The 18,762-nt window shown below is 52.9% G+C and overlaps 5 protein-coding genes across 5 annotated transcripts; 3 read left to right on the forward strand and 2 right to left on the reverse strand.

Annotated features, from left to right (window-relative positions):
- Positions 1-1,113: 1,113 nt before the first annotated feature.
- Positions 1,114-4,641, forward strand: J4E79_011371 (uncharacterized protein; the record flags this gene model as incomplete). Its single annotated transcript, XM_049360200.1, has 5 exons — positions 1,114-1,389; positions 1,503-2,918; positions 2,969-3,236; positions 3,283-3,770; positions 3,925-4,641. The coding sequence occupies 5 exons, from the start codon at positions 1,114-1,116 to the stop codon at positions 4,639-4,641; spliced, it is 3,165 nt and encodes a 1,054-aa protein (XP_049205406.1).
- Positions 4,642-6,537: 1,896 nt separating this feature from the next.
- On the forward strand, positions 6,538-8,385 carry J4E79_011372 (uncharacterized protein; the record flags this gene model as incomplete). The annotated part of the gene is made up of 2 exons (XM_049360201.1): positions 6,538-6,652; positions 6,698-8,385. 2 exons carry the CDS (start codon positions 6,538-6,540, stop codon positions 8,383-8,385), a joined length of 1,803 nt encoding a protein of 600 aa, XP_049205407.1.
- Positions 8,386-8,903: 518 nt separating this feature from the next.
- On the reverse strand, positions 8,904-9,227 carry J4E79_011373 (uncharacterized protein; the record flags this gene model as incomplete). Its single annotated transcript, XM_049360202.1, has 2 exons — positions 8,904-9,041; positions 9,123-9,227. 2 exons carry the CDS (start codon positions 9,225-9,227, stop codon positions 8,904-8,906), a joined length of 243 nt encoding a protein of 80 aa, XP_049205408.1.
- Positions 9,228-9,957: 730 nt separating this feature from the next.
- On the reverse strand, positions 9,958-11,325 carry J4E79_011374 (uncharacterized protein; the record flags this gene model as incomplete). Its single annotated transcript, XM_049360203.1, has 7 exons — positions 9,958-10,609; positions 10,671-10,727; positions 10,780-10,866; positions 10,918-10,947; positions 11,004-11,014; positions 11,080-11,102; positions 11,274-11,325. The coding sequence occupies 7 exons, from the start codon at positions 11,323-11,325 to the stop codon at positions 9,958-9,960; spliced, it is 912 nt and encodes a 303-aa protein (XP_049205409.1).
- A 626-nt stretch (positions 11,326-11,951) lies between these two features.
- J4E79_011375 (uncharacterized protein) lies at positions 11,952-17,332 on the forward strand (the record flags this gene model as incomplete). Its single annotated transcript, XM_049360204.1, has 5 exons — positions 11,952-11,999; positions 12,058-13,689; positions 13,743-13,838; positions 13,890-14,646; positions 14,691-17,332. 5 exons carry the CDS (start codon positions 11,952-11,954, stop codon positions 17,330-17,332), a joined length of 5,175 nt encoding a protein of 1,724 aa, XP_049205410.1.
- Between the last annotated feature and the right edge of the window lie 1,430 nt (positions 17,333-18,762).

Here is an 18,762-nt window from a genome sequence, read left to right on the forward strand (position 1 = left end):
GCCATCTGTCCTTCTCTAGGAATTGATGGAGACCCGAGCAGATCGTGCGTTTATATTCCCAGCTCTTTGTTGGTTGTGGGAAAATTCACTTGAGCGATGCGGGGCAGTTGGGTAATATGGACCACACCAACGCTGACCTTGGACAAAATGCAGCCTAACCACAAAGGAAGAACACCAAAGCAGTCAAGATCGGCGTTGCTACCAAGTCACATCGTTCCGGGAAGAAAACAAACAAAGCATTGATACTCTGAGGTATATATGGGCGTACCCCCGTAAGACCAGAAATTGATTAAACTCTGAGGCAATTTGAATCCCAGGCTGTTTAAATCTGAAATCTGTTGGATCGTTCTCTGGATACTGTTTGTCGCTTTGCGACATTGACAGGCCGATGCATGCTTCCAGAAAGGCTTCTCACAACCTGCGGAACAGTGGCAAGCCATACCCCAACTCTATTGAAACGCACACTACATTTCACACTCCAAAATTCAAGAAGAAGGGCGAGTACGATTTCACTGTTACACCTCACACAAGGAACAACCCGGGCACTGGACAGGTGCCCTGCTGTCTACATCGGTGCAAGGCACGAAAGTCAACCAACCCCCAAAACAACGTAGACATTTAGATCTGTTTTCTTGAACAGCCGCTCAATATCACCTCAGATCGAGTGGCTGCAAGTAGTGCCGCTGGCCAGTTGGCAAAGCAGGATGTTTTCGGGGCTTCTGTGAAATCTTGGCTTATGCATGTGCGCAAATGCGCATCTGCGCACCGTAATCGACGGTAAGAATTTCCTTCCCAATGCAGTATTTTCGGCATCGGTCCGTCATCTCTCGGCCACATCTTACAATAAGCCCTTGAATCAATACGTCCGTTGTGATATTTTAGTGTGGTGCATGTGCGGGACGGCCACCGCATCTTCCCCCCGCGATATGCGTACTGCCTGCACATGTCAGCACGGATGCAGCAGCCACATTGCTGCGCCTCGCGTGACTTCACCGCCCAGCTCCACCACCAGCCTCCCCTGCACCAACCCAGCTAGCATGAGCTCCGTGAAGCATACATCCCCGCATTGAGATGGGCGCGCGCAAATGCAGCCATCGCTTGCGGTAGACCGCCATGACGTATTGGCCCATCTCGTCGCCCTCCGTCTTCGCGGCCACTAAACGTACGGATCCTGGGCGCACGAACACCTCGCACGATGGCGTCGAACACAAGCAATCGGACGGAGCGCATGAAGGGTCGAACCCCCAATCGCAGAATCAATTTGAACATGAGGCCTCTACCGGAAGTAAGAATGGGGTAGAAGAGAAGAATGGCGCGCACTCGCCGCAAGAAGGCGCGTCGGTTCAATCAGTAGAGGACGACATTCATGGCACCATCATCGCGATCAGAGTGACGAGGAGTGGTCACATGTTTGCGACTCTCACCAGAACCACCCTCACAATCTGGCAGACAAAGGCACGTGTCATTGCTAGCCCGGCGCTTCATGTGCTAATTCGTCACAGCCTACAGTAGTTCTTGCCTCTGTCCTCCGTTCAGAGCAATCCGTTAGAACATACGGTCCTAATACAGACGTCCTACTCCGCCCCGACTCCCAAATCTTCGTCGTCCAGACCGCGCTCGGCTTCCTCATCACATACTCGCTCGCGACAGACCATTCATCCCGCATATACCAGGCTCAATTCACCAACACACACGGAGGTCACGCGAGGAAAAGCAGTGCAATCACAGGCTTCAAGATCCAGCGCCAGCACGATGTCAATGCAGGACCTGGAGAGGGCAATGGCCTGAAAGAGCTCAGTCTGCGGTTCCGGATGGTGATACGGGTGGATGCTGGGATAATTCGGGCCCTGGCTCTAGACGACGAGTTGGTCGTGGCCACCGAGAAGCCGGCAGCCGTGCAATGTATTCGTTGGGCGCCGGACAACGCTGGAAGCCAGACCAGCACCGAGCTTCTGACCAAGATGACATGGTTAGGGAGCAACGCATCAATGCGAGAAATGGTCCACGATCGACCCATGAATCTGTCGTGTTGGATCACAGGTAACGGTCGAGCCTATGCTGTTCAAAAGGCGGCTAAAAGAGATGCCGCTGTCTCTAGTATCTTCCGTGGCTACGGTTTCCACACACCCAAGACTGATGCCGATTATGGTGTCAAAGCTGCTATCAATGCGAGATTCTCTTTGCTTGCTGTTGGCTGTGCCAGTGGCGAGATCCATGTATACACGGCACGCGACTATACCGGCAACATCCCTCTATCGCATAAACTACGACCGAACGTCACTTCGCCCGGCAAATTGACTGTATTGACTTATTCGCCAGACGGGTACTGTCTCTTCGCCGGCTATGAACACGGTTGGGCCATGTGGAGTGTATACGGAAAGCCCGGGGCCACCAGCTTCACTGCAGAAAGGACGCTTTCCAAGACCAACAACGAAGGGTGGCTTCTCAGTGTCAAAGAGGCTTTCTGGATTGGAGGTGGCGCGGAGCTCTTGATGTTGGGCGACAACGACAATCGTCTCTTTGTTTTGGAGATGGCTCGCAGTGCAGTCACTGGCTGCTTCTCTTCGGCAAATGTGTCACGATCTTTGATGCAGACCAGTACCGGATTCATGATTTACCGCGGTTACGATCTGCCAGATCTTACGACAATCTCCGCCGACGTGTCACTCTGGCACCATGTTCAAATCCCATCGGCTTACCTTGTCGACCAATGGCCGATTAGAAGTGCAGTCATTTCGAATGACGGTCGATATGTGGCAATAGCAGGCAAGAGAGGGCTCGCCCACTACTCCGTTAACAGTGGACGGTGGAAAATGTTCGATGATCCCTTCATAGAAAACGAGTTCACTGTCCGAGGAGGTATGTGCTGGTTCCAGCATGTCTTGATTGCGGCTGTCGAATGCCGCGAGTCTCACGAAGTAGGTACATCCAGGCGCTCGGTTCGATTTATACTGACTCACTTGTCAAGGTCCGGGTATATTCACGCGAGGCGGCTCTTGACAACAGCCATGTCATGCATACGCAGAAGCTACCTGCGCCCATCGTACTGATAGCACCCTCCGGCGAAGATTCACTCCTGGTCTACACGTACGAGAATATATTGTACCACTACGTAATCAGTGTGTCCGACGCAAGTGTGAAGTTGGTGCAAGTGGGTCAAATCGCCCTGCATGGCATCATTCGGGCTCCTACACGAGTGCGAGCGCTTAGCTGGATATTACCGGAAGATCAAATACGTACGTTCTTTGATCCTACGGCACTGTAACCGCTGACACGTCTTAGATAACGGTGATCCAACACAGGACGTGGCGGTCGCGACTATCCTGTTCCTCGTAGATGGTAAACTTGTGCTCCTGCAGCCAACGACTACCGAGAATGGCGAACTCAAATACGAGATGCGCATCATCGCGCAGAACGTGGAGACGTATGCTCTTATGCGCGATCACCCTGCGTTCGCATTGGACCGACATGCCGATTCGTTGCCGGCGAGCCCCTCTATGGAACTGACCATGGAGGGTGTACACGGCCACGATTTACGTGACTCATTGTGGTTCTTCGATGGTAACGACATGCGAGTTTGGATAGACATGCAAGACGTCCTTGCTTCCGCGTCACCAGAGATCGGCAGGGAACTGCCCACGCCTGTTCAAATCCCGGTCGACTTCTATCCTCTTTCGGCGTTGATTAACAAAGCAATCATATTCGGGGTGGAGTCAGAGTTGATTCAACGCAGGGATACGAGCTTCGCGTTCTTGCGCTTCGGAACCAGGGTAAGTCTCTGCGCTCTGCTCCCGCGTCATTGGCGGTACACTGATCTCATGCTGACACACATGCTAGACACACCTCTTTCTCCCCGCATTGCTGCGGTGTCACCTGGCGCAGTTCAATCACCCTGCAGCCTTGCATCTTAGCCACCATTACCAGCATTTGCTATATTTCCCCCATGCTTTGGAGATCTTACTGCATGAAGTCTTGGACGAAGAAGTGGATACGCAGCCACCACCCGAACAGGCGCTATTACCGAGCGTGCTATCATTCCTGAGCTCCTTTCCCCGATATCTCGACATTGTTGTGCAATGTACCCGCAAAACTGAGGTCCGTTCATGGCGGACATTATTCTCGAACCTGCCTCCACCGGAAGAACTATTCGAAGAATCGCTACAGAAAGGGAACCTGAAGACTGCAGGTGGTTATCTCCTAGTTCTTCACACTTTCGAAGAACTGCGACCAACAGGCGATCAAGTCGTGCGCTTACTTCAACGCGCCAAAGACGAACAGGATTGGGAGCTATGCAAAGAACTCGCGCGCTTTCTCATGGCTCTTGATGAATCTGGCGCAACACTCCGAAGTACGTTGGAGCTTGTTGAGCTGAAGACACCATCAGCGGAACCAGTCCATGGCCAGTCGCACTTTACGTTCGAAACCGCACGGCTAAATGTACCGCTGCGGGGACGAAACAATGGGCTCAGGGCATTGAACGGCACAGGCAGTGATTTTGGGGCCGATGGTACTGGTATGATGGCGCGAGAGAGTGGTGACATTAGCCCCGGTGGGAGCGACGTAAGTGCTGGTAGCGATACACGTCCGTCACAAGCACCCGGTGATTATTTCGGCCTCGGGCTGAACAACATGCGTCAGTAGTAGTAATAACCAGATTATCCCATGGATTGTATCATTGATGCAGCTATGTACATCTTTGCAAGCGGTCCGTGTATTCAAACCCACGATACTCACAACGATGATGTATGGCGTCGCATCACGAGACTCGCTGTAATGGTTCGGCCGACGTCGCTACCTAGGTACCGCTGAACACACATTGACCACCACTCGAACAATTAAACAGCCACCTGGTGATGTTAGGCGATCTGGGTACTCGGGGTGCCGTGTGCTATCGATGGTCCCAAAATATGGGTCTGGCTTTGCTCTCTCCAATGAGCAGCAATGCAGGGTCGTATCGACCCCACAGGGCTGCTTATCCAACCTCACGGCAGGAAGAGGAGTATACCTCGCGATTGGTGAGCTCGACCAGTCTGCCCTCTTCTACCGCGTCTTGTACGGGATCCCGAGGCACGGCGCACCCACGTAGCTGGTCAACTGGTAAGCGAACGTTTAGATTGCGGTCGTATCTGTGTGCTCCGTCTAACGTAGTATCGCCTGATGTCTCGTGTCGTGTGTAGCGGAGAGGTACGTAGCTGAGCCAAGGGTTCCATGGGACGAAATGGCTTGGTAAAGACATCTACGTCCGCCGCTCGACCAAACTTTGTGTCTAGATAAGATAGCAGGGTTGGCATGCGCTCTGGGGATGCGGTGGCATCAACCGGGCGGTGAGACGCGCTGGGCCTCTACAGCGTCTCCAGGGCTTGGAGGTCAGCTTTCGCACGTGCGAAGCAACGTCCAATGAAGGGCCTGGTCTCCTCACGAGGCAATCGATGTGGGTGAAGTCCCTCACAGAGATTGTAGAAGGACTGAGAGGATACAGCCTCGTGATTCTGCTCACAGTGGCAACGCGCGCATTGCACCAAGCCCATTCCATCCAACATGGCAAACTGCTCCAAAGTTTTGACGGATCCCCGAAAGCCCTACTTACTCGTGCTGCGTCTAAGACGGGTCCCGCGCTAAAGCGAGCACCAGTGCAATGGGTCGGCGTTCAGGCAACCAACTATGCCTCCTCCCCGGCGCGCAGGCCTCTCGTTCACTCGTCGCAACAAGCATTAAGGACTCAGCCACGACTGCCTTCACCGTATACTCATCCCAGCACCAGCACGTTGCTGCGCATACTCAACACACGCTTTATGACGCACAATTGCCTGCTTTCCGCTTCATCTGTTGCACAAAGCTTTGTATGGCTGGAATTGCGCCCTTTCTGGAAATATTCACGGGCGGCAAGGCACACTGTCACCAGCCGCGTATATATACTTCTGGCCCCATTGCTTTCAGCCTTACCCGATACCGATCGATCCTTCGTCTTCTGTTGCTCAGATTCCATCTAAATCGTTAACATCTGCCATAGGAATGACACTACATTCCGATCACCGAATCGAACATCATCGCGCTTGCCAATTATCCTTGAGTACTATCGGGCTAGTCGACAACAATGACTGCCCCTCCAGCCGCACGACCGCTCTTCTCCGCCCATCACATGCCATTTGTCTATCCTTCACCACCCTCGACGATCGCATCGGACTCAAGCTTTTATGGAAATGTCATGTCGCCTCCGCAGCAACTCAATGGTGAGCGTGCCTTTTCGTATCATTGAACGGACTTGATGCGCGTACCACATGCGGAAGGCGCTCTCGCTACGGCCGAGGTCCACTGCTTGCGCATGCTGCACCTTCACGGTGTGTAACACGATCACCAACATCAGCAGAACCCCTGATCGCCATCCCCAGCTCACTCAGCGGTGCCAGTCGCTAAAATCCAGTAGAATTCATGCCGCCTCGGAAGTCGAGCTCTTCGCCAACGGCGAAGTCACCTGACAATGCGAGCCTTCGATGGATTACCGCCACCAAACCCAGCGATTTCAAATCAAAGGCCACCATGCAAACCGTACGCCAAACCGCGATGGGCAGCTATCTAAAAGCTACAAAGAATCAGGTCAGCGACAAAGATAGGGGCAATAGCGAAGCCTCGGATCATTCGCGATCGAGCTTAGGTTCGCAAAGCACCTCGAAACCACGAACAATTAAAACACCAAAAGTTAAGGCGAAGAAGAGTGATGATAAGATACACCGGTTGTCGCAGTCGAAGAGCAGCACCCAAGAGGCACCCCAGCATGGCACTCAGTTAGCACGAATTACGCCTCACCAATCGACCCTCACCCAGACACCCATTGTTATTCCGATAAGGAGTGGTCACCGGTATCCATTCGATCTAAAACCAGTACCAGATCTGAGATGTCTTGGGAACGGGCTAGACCCGTTCGGAACTATGTTTCAATCGAGGAACACTCGCGTGAACGTCGAGAGGTTGAAGATCGAATGCTCCAAATACTTCGGCACGGAGGGTCTGGGTAGGCACTGGATCCCCGAATGCCTGAGCTATGCACATACCTTCCTCAGCACCCTCTACATGGCTTCCGCATACGATGATGTCGTTCACAATCGCGAAATAGAGAGTCTGGAAACCGCAGCACTGCGCCAAGATGTCATACATTTCGTAGGCGGTCACCTCACCGACGTGGAGCAGAGTGTGGCGGATCACAATATCATCGCCGTCAGCCAACTCATACTGGGGGATGTCATAAGCCGGGCCGATTTAGGTCTACGCTACCACCAGGTGGGAATTGCCAAAATGATCGAGCAGCGCGGTGGACTTCAAACCTTGGGTGTCAACGGCCAGCTAGCATCTGCAGTCTCGTGGGCAAACCTCGCGACCGCGGCTTTACAGGAAGCCTCTCCCACTCGGATGTATGTTGACTACTGCGAGATGCGGGCGTTAAAGACATATCCTTTGATCGCTACGATACCGGAATCGCCACTATACCATCCACACGGCAGATTCATGACGATCGAGAGGTCGGCAAACTGTAATGCGAATGCGCAAAAACTCCTGGAAGACGTTCGCACGATGATGGAGGACCTGCTTGACACCAATAACTCGAGGCGTGCAGGCAGCTCTAACAAATCGCGAAGTGCCTACGACCGCATCATTCGATCTTGGTCTGTACAGCCCTCCCGCAGAACATCCATACTGAAAACGAAAGACTGGAAGTATGAGGCAATTCGCCTCGCTGCGATCGTCCAGGCTCAGGCTATGTTCGATCAAGTGCCCCTGTCGGAGGCACTCGACCGTGTGCAGTTACCTGAAATACAACCGTTTCTGTACAGCTCATCGATGGCCTCACACTCTAACGACTCCTTTTCCTCGACTCTGGACCCCCAAGATGTCAGTCCAGTTACCGACCTTTCCGAAAGCCCCATGTTCGGTTCATATAGTGAAGGCTTTCCTTCCAACCACCGGTTTTCGAATTCATCCACCTCATCACGACCCTTGCTTTCGTCATTGCAGTCAAGCTCATCGGACGTTCCCCTTCAACAACAAGTGTTGATGCGGGAAGTCAGCGGAGATACCATCCTCCAACAACTACGAGACGCCCTCGAGAACTCCAACCTTTCAGACTGTTGGTCCGATATGGCCGGAGTGCTATTGTGGATTGGCTTAGTCATGGGAGCCGCGAGCAACAACAGCAAAGACAAGATCGTGCGAAGATACTTCTCTGCAACAACAATGCGGGCATGCATCATGCTGTGCTTTGAGCATCCTGAAGCAATTCATTCCACGATGCTCAGAATGACTGATCTTATTGCAGCCTTAGGCAGAAAGTCCAACGAGGGTCAAATGATAAGGAACGACAGCTTCGTGTCGAGGAAGCGATCGAAAAATTGAAGAACTACCGTATGCACAACTCAAAGGAAACGACGTTGCGACAAGCTTTCTCCACAGTGGCAATGTCTTTCGGCGTCTCCGAATGCTCCACCTCGAATCGGTATCCGTGCTCATATAGGGCTGTAGGGCTTAAGTCTAAGGCTGACAAGGCGCAGCCTTACTCTTCTACTATCTCGAAAACATTCGTGGGTATCTAGGCGTGACATCTACTTTCTTCGTACGGATGTATATACTTTCACATTTACTGTACGATATCATTGTAAGGCGTTTTCGGAGTTCTGTTGTTTACTTCAGTCGAGAGATGGCGGCGAATATCTCTTTCAGATACACTCTCATTAACTATCACTTATCATTCATCACTTTGGGCACACTGATTGCTTATGCTTATGGAGCTTGATGATTTATAATGTGCCTACTAACAGGACCTGAGGCTGGGCTCTCAAAGGTTCATGCCTTCATGCCTTCTTTCATCATAGGCATGCCCTCACATTCTAGCGACTGCACCATATAGCAGCCGCTTAACCCTTGGTAACCTTGTTGATAGTACCATCCTTGTCGAGGTGAACGTTCAGCCTCTCGGGCTGGAAGTCCATGGTCTTCATGTCGCCTTCGTTGAGAACGCGGTGTTGCTGGGGGAGGTCGGTCTTTGCGAAAGTCTAAGGATAGCGTTGAGTTAGCGTTGAGACTCAAGCGGAGGGATAGGATAAGGGGACAAGTAATAGTAAGATGCAACTCACCATCTCATCATGCTGGTCTCCAAGCTTCTTGCCCATGAGCTTGCTCATCCAGTCATCGTTGGAGTTTCCATCCTTGGACTGCAGACCGGGGACTACGAGAGGCATGTTGTGCGGTGGTATTCGGGTGGTGTAGAGTCTCTGTCGATGTACGTGTTTGCTTGCGCGGAGTTTGGAGAGTGGTCTTATCGTGGAGGTTGTTGCAGTGTTTGGATAGTTTTGTGGTCGGAAAGTGGGGTAGAGGGGATGCAGTACTTATGCAAGTAGACCCTGGCTGGCACTTGCGTGAACTAACTTGTTTGTTTGGGCTTTAGGGGTCACCAGGCAGCAAGATGGGCTATGGTGAGGGCTTGGAGGGGAGGGTGACGTCACCCGTGTCTAGCCGCGTAAGTGGGGTTGTTTGGGGTTGATAGAACGCGGGATTGGCATGTGTTAGACTGCGCTGGTTTCGGGATGCGATTTTCCACTTGTCGGAGATACTGCAAGCCTTTGGAAAAGCTGTTTAGAACTTTCGCGCACGTAGAATCAGGCCGAACTTGATGTTAGTGGAAACCTTCTACTGGCAGGTCCGATTGTATGAAAAGTGCTGATCTTCTGCGTTGCAATAATGAAAGGTAACGATAACATCTAGCGGACAGTAGAGCATTACTCTCAAAGCAAGAAAAAGGCCAGCACGAGTTCGTGTTGTTATAACATGGTTTGAAGAATGTGATTTGACCCTGCCTTGCTTTGTAGCAAGCGGATACAGGATACGTAATCTACATTGCAGGATTCCTTGGGGCCCTTGAACGGTCAAAGTAGTCCAAAGACTACACGTACTGACGAGTCTAGTCATCGCTTATTTGCCGTCGCGCATGTTGCGGAAGAAGTCCATGACACCGGTGAAGACGACCAGCAAGATACCGCCTCCAGGTCCCAATCTCAGGACCTTGGGTGTGAATCCCTTGTATAGTGCCGCGAAGCCCTCCTCCTTCATGACCGTACCGAGAGCCGGCCATGCCCAGTTGTACTTGGGGATTGATCCTGCGACCTTGGGAGAGTTCTGAATACGCGACTTGACAACGTCCATAGGAGTGTTTAGGATAGTGCCGACAGTGCCACCGATAGCACCAGACATGAGGTCGTTGGTGATTTGGCTCTTCTTGGTGGTTGCTGCGGGCAGGAGAGCGCGGACCTGGAAGATGCAGCCAAAGTATCCAGCGTTCCACAGGATGTGCCTCCACATGGTCGACTCAAGACCCTGGTAAAGGGTGAGCGGTCCTTCCTGCTTGACGATCTTGGTGACGCAGTCCACCATGCCGTTGTACTTGTGGGCCTGGGCCCTGTCTTGTAACCGAATCTTGACGAGCTCGAAGGGTACGACGACGAAGGCTTCGGTGGCACCTGCGGTTGCGCCGGTGAGGATGGAGAGCGACTGGTTCATCTTGGCCTGACCGAACAGGTTGCGGTAGAAGGAACCCCATGAGTCATTGGCTGCGAACTTGGTGGCCCTGTGTCGCGTGAGATGAATTCCTTCTTTGTTGGTATTAAGAAGTAGGGAAGCGCGCATACCTCTTGGGAGCTTCCATAAGAATAGGCGCGGTGATACCGCGGTACAATCTCGACGCACTGGCAGATGTCAACCCCTCTTGCTCATGATCGCAGGAGCGTCATAGCGTACCCCTCATTCTTGATGATCTTCCTGAAGCAGTCCATCATGCCATTGTAGCCCTCGTCACCGACCACCTTGCCAGAGGTCTGAAGTTGTCTGTGTATGTTTAGAGGCGGACCAGAGGTGGTGTCACATGCGGTCGCTTACATCCGGGTCTTGACGACGTCCAGCGGGTACCTTGAGATAGTGTTAGTGCCTGAGTCTCGACTATGTGGGTGCGGGATGGTACGTACATGATCAGAATCTATAGATGGAGCTGCATTAGCACAGTTCATCTCACGCGAGCTCCATAGACAGTTGCGCACTCACTTCTGACACACCAGCCACGGCACCTGTACATTGTTAGTCGTGATCGACGTTGCTGAAGCTCGAATTGATCGCAAGAATGTCATGCGCGATAACCGGAGCGAAGCATGCATATATTTCTTGCTTGAGCGGAACCGGATTTCTCTCGGGTAGCTGTCGCATCGGAGCTGAGCGGTGTTAAGAGAATTGGAACTTACCAGCCGCGAACTGGTAGACAAAAGGCAATGGCTTCGCATCGGCAGCAGACATGTTGGCGGTTGTGGTGGGAGGATGTGAGGTGGTCGAGGGGAAGAGATGAGAGATGGGCGCTGTTGAGTGAGCGGTTCACGGTCGGCGCGCACAATCTGGGGAAAGAGTGCTAGAGCGTGGGATGAATGTCCAAACTCCGCTTAGGCATGGTCCTAGCTTCCCGTCATCGGTTGACACCATTTCGATTGGCGCAAAAGCGACTATCTGACCCGTCCCTGCCTCTAGACATGTCTTGCTACTTTTGTGATACGCGGAGCTACCTGCGATACGCCAAGTCGTGTCAATTCCGTGACTGTATCAATTAGGATGTCCGAGGACTATGACGGCAGCTTGCACATGCCGGTGGGCCTAGACCGGGACTGTCTACGAATTTCAATGTTTAACGCAGTCTCCAATCGAACAGCCTAAATCTAATCGTGCCTGTGTCCCCGTAGATGCGGTTCATGCGAAGAGTGGTTCAGGCCAGCGCAGGTCCCCGCACTCGGAGCTGTGTCGCACATCGGCTCGCAGCAACCGGCCCGAGCGCGTATCGCCACGTGCTCTCGCCTCGCCCAACGTGATTGGCCACTCACGACGCGTCTCTCGCGTTCGGTGCTTTGTCGACGCTGACGCTACCAACCATCTCCATGTCCACGCGACAGAGGTCCTTCTTTGACCAGAACCCGAAGCCAAAGGTACTTGGATAGCCCGCTGCCTTCACTGCCGGCGCCTACTCACCTCTCACCCTCGCAGCAGCAGTTCAAGGGCCAATGGAACCGCCCACGCAACTTCCCCCACCAAAACAGTAACCAGGCGGCGCCGCAGGCTCGGCAGGTAGTTACTGGCCCTCCCATCATGCCTTCGACCCAGACACGCACCAAGCTCAAAGCTTTCCAATTCATCGAAGGCGCGCCCACGGCCGAATCCCTCCGCCAGCGCGAGGCTGAGAAAGAAAACCTACCTTCGGCGCGAGGAAAGACAGCCAAGCCCATGGGCACACCAAAGGCGAATCGGGTCGCGAAAGATGTGGGAAACACCATCAAGACTCCGAAGCTGCCGACCATTCTCGACTGTCCGCCGCCGTCAACTCCCGCCACCACGAGGCTGCCGCTTGCGGACCTAGTGGGCAACGTCGACGATTCCTCGAGACACGCGCCGCAACCCGTCGCCTCGCCCGAAGAGACGCTGATATGGAGAGGCTCGCAGGCAGTGAACACGCCTTTGCCTCGGAAGAACAAGAAGCGCGCTAGGAGCTCGTCGCCTGTCGGACCGTCGCAAGACGAACACAGACTGGACGGCGCCAGGCAAGACATCACAACACCCCAGGCCGACCCTGCCATGGAGCTGTGGTCACGGTACACAAACAACAAGGGAACACCGAGCGCCAATAAGAGCGTGGCGTTCGCACATCTCATCAACGAATCGTCACCCAGGTCGATGGCTGCTGCTGGAAGTGTCAGTGGGCTTCGCAGATGGGCAAGTTGTGGCGTAGAGTTCCCAGCATCGACCCGGAAGAAACGGAGAACCCACGGTGTATTTCAGCCGGAGCAAGAAGCTACAGAGGACGTTTTCGCTGGCGCATCTAGTTCGGATGGGATTATGCTTGGACAACCCGCGAAACCCAACATCGCGAGCATGGTCCAGCGCATGAGGGAATGCGTGTCAAAGTCACAGCCGCGTATATCGTCACAGATGCCCTCAAGCTCGTCCCCATTGCCTGGGGCCGGCGACCGTCAGGACGAATCGTCAGGCTCTCCTCTTCAGCGGCGTGCACGCGACTATCTTGCAGAAACCTCCGAAACGATACGGCACGAGTCGGCACCTCTAGAAGATACCGTGGAAATGTATGACGAGCTCGTTCAAGAAGATAATTACGTGGAAGCGGCACCGAAGCCACCGGCATCGCAGGGATCCTCAGATGACTTCGGAGACGACTTCGACGCGGATATGGTGGAAGCTTTGGATATATCACCTCGACCTGTGCAAGCTCCACCGCCCACGAAGTCCGCGCCACCGGCACGCTCCACGAGCTACGTTACCATACCCACCGAGCCCATCCTTGCGCCCGCACAACACCATCATGCAGCACGGATACCACAACAAGGCAGTGATGACGATGAGTTTGGCATGGACGATGAGGATGACTTCGCTGCGGATCTGGAACATGTAGCATCGCTCTACGATACGCGATCTGTAGAGTCTCCAATAGCAGACCAGGCCCTGACCGCAGAGGCGGAAGGCGTAGGAGCTACAGCAAGAGCAGCGTCGGCACCCGTCATCAGCCTTCTGGACGACGAGGACGACGATGACGACTTTGGAGAGGACATCGATGCTGACGAGTTCGCTGCCGCCGAAGTTGCAGCCACCCAAGTACCTGCCAATACTGTAAGTAGAGTGTGAACTTACCCCTGATCAAAGAAGCCTACTAAATCTCGAAGAGTCAACAGGACAATAGAGCAATCCAGCGCTACCTTATCAAGCGAGTGGACGAAAGTTCATATACCACGGATCGCGGCTACCAGATGCCCGAGAAGGTAAGTCACGGACTCAAGCGCCTTTTGGCTGCCCACGCTAACACAGTGTAGGTTCTGCTAGTCGAGGAAGAAAAGACAAAGTTATTCAAAGCGATCACTTTACGACAAGCTTGGTTCGACACTCCATGCACTACGGGCTCGTTCGTGCATGTCATCGGTGACTTTACAAGTACGGGACAGTGTATCATTGATGACCACCACAACATGCTCATTCTTCATCCTGATCATCTCATCTCATCGACTGTTGTCGCTGACTCTTTTGGGTGTTTACGACGTGCGGTGCTGCAAGACCGTGTAAAGGCCACCAGCAAGGCCAACGCCCCAATGCTCTACGGCACACTGCTCCACGAGTTGTTCCAAGAAGCCATGAAAGCGAACGAATGGAGTTCTGTATTCTTATTGGACACCATCGAAACGCTCTTGCCGAACCATCTCGAGACCATACTGGAGATCAACTCAACGTGCGAAGCCGTCAAGGAACATCTGAGCAGCAAGCTGCCAGAGCTACAGGCATGGGCCAAGGTGTTCGTTCGTGCAGAACCTCAAGCTGATGCCGTCGTTCGAGAGCGAAACGGACGTCAGTCGACCATGAGCATTAACAAACTACTTGATGTGGAAGAGCACGTCTGGTCTCCAATGTATGGATTGAAAGGCAACATCGATGCTACTGTGCAAGTGACAATGCGCGACGATCTCGGGGAACGCACATTGACAGTGCCTTTCGAAGTCAAGACTGGCAAGAACTCTTCGAACGCTGCACACGTTGCTCAGACCGCTTTGTACAACCTGTTGTTGTCGAATCGATATGGTACGTCCTCCAAGCCAGATTGAATTCCCCGCTAACTTTGCCAGACGTTGACATTGCTTACGGTATCTTGTATTACCTTGAGACGTCCGAAATTAGCCGTATTCCTGCGATTCGCAACGACATCATTCACATGATCATCAAGCGCAACGAGTTGGCTTGCTATGTTCGAGACCGCATCGAGTTGCCACCGATCCTGAAGGAAGACTTCAAGTGTCAAAAGTGTTACGCACAGGAGCCTTGCTTCCTGTATCATAATCTCGTTGAGGATGGAAAGGGCGAGATGTTGAACCCGAAGGCGAAAGAAAGATATGACGAGCTGGTGAAGCCTCTCCAACCTTCTCATCAAGAGTTCATGAAGAAGTGGGACACGCTGTTGACCAAAGAAGAGACGGATATGATGAAATTTCGACGAGAGTTGTGGACCATGTTGAGCACCGAACGGGAAAGGCTCGGTCGTTGTTTCTCGAACGTCATCTTGGAGCCTGGATCTGCCCATGAAGACAAGAACGGCCAAAAGATCAACCGCTACAACTACACGTTCATCAAACAGCAGCCGGCTCCAGGGTTTTCCTTCACCGAGTCCCAGCTCATCATCGGAGAGCCTGTCGTAGTCTCGGATGAGCAAGGCCATTTCGCGTTGGCTAACGGATACGTCACCAACGTGAAAAAGCGTCGTATAACTGTGGCTGTTGACAGACGTTTGCACAATTCTCGAACCAAGCTACCGGGTTTCCATTCACAGAACAACCAAACCTTTGCCGGCATCATGGAGGTCACCAAGGAGGGGGAGACTGTGGAGGAGTTTCATTCTGATGAGGAGCCCGTACTATATCGTCTTGACAAAGACGAATTCAGCAATGGTATGGCTGCAGCACGCAACAATCTCATCCAGATCATGGATGACAGCGTTTACAAGGCCCACGACCTTCGCGCGCTAATTGTAGACGGTCGAGCTCCCGCATTCAAGCCCGTACCAGATGCGCTGTCATTGCCTCAGTCATCGCAAATGTCCATGAACTCTGATCAACGCGCTGCCGTCGCAAAGGTCATGTCTGCAAAAGATTATGCCCTTGTTTTGGGTATGCCGGGAACCGGAAAAACGACTACGATCGCGCACATCATTCGTACGCTGGTAGCGAAAGGCAAGAGCGTCTTACTTACCTCGTACACCCATACTGCCGTCGACAATATCCTTCTCAAGATCCGAGATGACAAGATTGGCATATTACGCTTGGGCGCTGCGAAGAAGATCCATCCTGAAGTCAGAGAGTTTGCCACACTTGCTGCGGAACCAAAAGACAGTCTTGAAGAGCTCGAGCGATCGTGGATGCAGCCGCCTGTCGTGGCTACGACGTGTCTTACCATCAATCATCCCTTGTTCAACCGCCGCGTCTTCGACTACTGCATCGTTGACGAGGCATCTCAAATCACCCTCCCTGTATGCTTGGGGCCCATTCGCATGGCTCAGAAGTTCATTCTGGTGGGCGACCATTATCAGCTGCCTCCCCTGGTCCAGAACAAGGAGGCCATGGAGGGTGGACTTGATGTGTCCCTGTTCAAGCTCCTTTGTGAGGCTCATCCACAAGCAGTCGTCAGTCTGGAGCATCAGTATCGAATGTGTGCCGAGGTCATGCTACTGTCAAACACCTTCATCTACTCAGGACGGCTGAAGTGTGGTACGACTGCTGTTGCTTCCCGCAAGCTCACGCTCCCCAGGCCCGACGGTCTCACTGCTTACCACCATGGTCCGCATCAGTCAAGATCTAGTGAGGTGGAGCCTTGCGTTGGCCCTAATACTGCACGCTGTTGGATATCTCGTTCCTTGTCGCCGGATCAACCTGTTGTGTTCGTCAATACCGACCTCATTTCATCGACCCTAGAAGCGCAATCTGGGTCGCGCATCACCAACACCCTGGAGGCACGACTCGTCACACAGCTCACGGTGTCTCTTCTCAGCCTCGGTGTCCCTGCGGGAGAGATTGGCATCATAGCATTCTATCGCTCACAGCTCGCCCTGCTGCGACAAAGTCTGGCTTCTGCACACACCCAGACGCAGTCCTCCGAACTCGCTGCCCCCGTCATCAGCGGTCAAGGCTGTGCGGGTGTGGAGCTACATACAGCAGACAAGTTTCAAGGCCGCGACAAGGAAGTCGTTATCGTGTCCTGTGTACGGAGCAACGAGAACGGCACAGTCGGTGATCTTCTCAAAGACCGAAGACGCGTCAATGTTGCACTCACTCGCGCGCGATCGAAACTTGTCATCGTCGGCAGTGAGAAGACTTTATCGAGCAACGAGCTTTTGCGTGATATGGTCGCCCTTTGCCGAGAGAAAGACTGGGTACTTGATGTCCAGCCCGATATGGTCGAATCGCATAGCTTCGACGAAAGCATCACACAAACAAGCAAGACACCTGTGAGACAGTCAACCTCTTCCTTGTTCGCCAGCAAGATGGCGAAGAGCCCTAGCATGACGCCCAGCCCATCGAAGAAACGTAAGGCACTCGGCGATCTCACAGCGAAACCTAGTAAGGTGAACGCTAGGAGTCCAAAGAGAAAAATTGGCAGTAAAAGCACGAGTGGAAGTCCTGAAGAGAAGAGGATACCCGGCAAAGTCATCACAGCAGGAAAGAGGGGCGTACTGGATGGCAGACCGATTTTGAGGGATATTTACAATGGCGCCATCTAGAGGTCGGGTTTTGCAAAGGGTTGACAGGGGCGTCCACGTTCAAGAGCCATCATATTGAGTTAGGTGGGTGGCTTCTCCGATGTTGGTTTGACAGGGTGTAGGACAACAAACGACGGACTTTATGTAGGATAGAAGCATTATTAGATAGCAGCGCAGCCCGGGAAAGCATGGATTGTGCGAAGGATGTGCACGCTATTAAAGCAGCATCAAATTGCGGTTTCGAATTGTCAACTGTTAGTGTGCGTACACAAACGTCTTGCCAGTCCATCTGTCCAGTCATAATAAAGTGCCTTGTCTCTCGCGAAACATAGCGCCCCAACATGTCAGATCCTGTCGCTATCGACTCGCGACAGCACGGTAGCCGGCGTACCATGAGCTCGCCAACTTGTGTTAACACTATGCGAGAGTGAGGGAGAAGTGTTACGCTCCATCCGTACCTACCAACTCCACCAGAACGTAACGATTCGCGACCCGAACCACAAGGTTCGAGGTTTCTAGATAGCCTCGCAGAGCGCGACGCATTGCTACTCGCGATTGAACCTTCTATCTCTTGATAACCGAAATTGCATGAACGAGTAACGAGCCAAAGGTTGGATCTCTGGAAAGAACAGGATCATGTACCCACAATGGAATAGCAGCAAGGATCTCGAACTTCATCACTCGCAAATTCATGGCATTCGAGCAAAGTTTCACCCTATGCGACACCTGTTAGATGACACTTCATGTTGCGTCTCTCAAAGCATGCATCACTTTATCGACCGACGCGCAGATTCCTGTAGTCGTACGATAGCCACAGGGATGGACCGCTGGCGCAACGTGAGATCTGGCTTTCTTTCCAGCCAAGTGCGCATCCACTGGTTCGTTGATATAGCTCTCATGCACACCCAATGAGGCAAATGGACAACCTATCCTTGCCGAGACGCCCGATTTGGCCATTGCGACGATATGCCGGGGTTCAACCATTGGTGGGGATGACGCTCGGATGGTAGCACAGCGCCGCTGGCTTGCATCACAAATTGCTCACCGTCGAATGAAACGTCTCTCCTCCACATACCGAAGGTACGGCTGAGGGGGCCACTTCAGCTACATGTCGGCTGATCAAGCCGTTCGGATGCTCAGCTCTGCCATATGGCCTCCCGACGTGGACCGTCCCGTTTACTGTTGACTTGCAGCATTTATAGATTTCGCGCCAACAGCCACATGCTTACAGCATTATCAAACCTGTAGTTGGGTGTCTCTCCGACACAATGAAGACCCTACTTGGGTTTATCATCTTCTCGCGATTTGCGCCGGCTCTTGCATACGACAATGGGCAGTTCAGACAGTTTTACGCGGCAGGGGCTTGGGATGATGTCTTGCAAGAACTTATGAACGGCATTTGCGCAGCCGAATGGACGGAACTGCAGGCTAATCCAGGGCGAGGTGGTTGG

This window comes from Alternaria viburni (assembly GCF_023758015.1).
Source record: "Alternaria viburni strain BMP 2772 chromosome Unknown scaffold_40, whole genome shotgun sequence".
Taxonomy (NCBI): Eukaryota; Fungi; Ascomycota; class Dothideomycetes; order Pleosporales; family Pleosporaceae; genus Alternaria; species Alternaria viburni.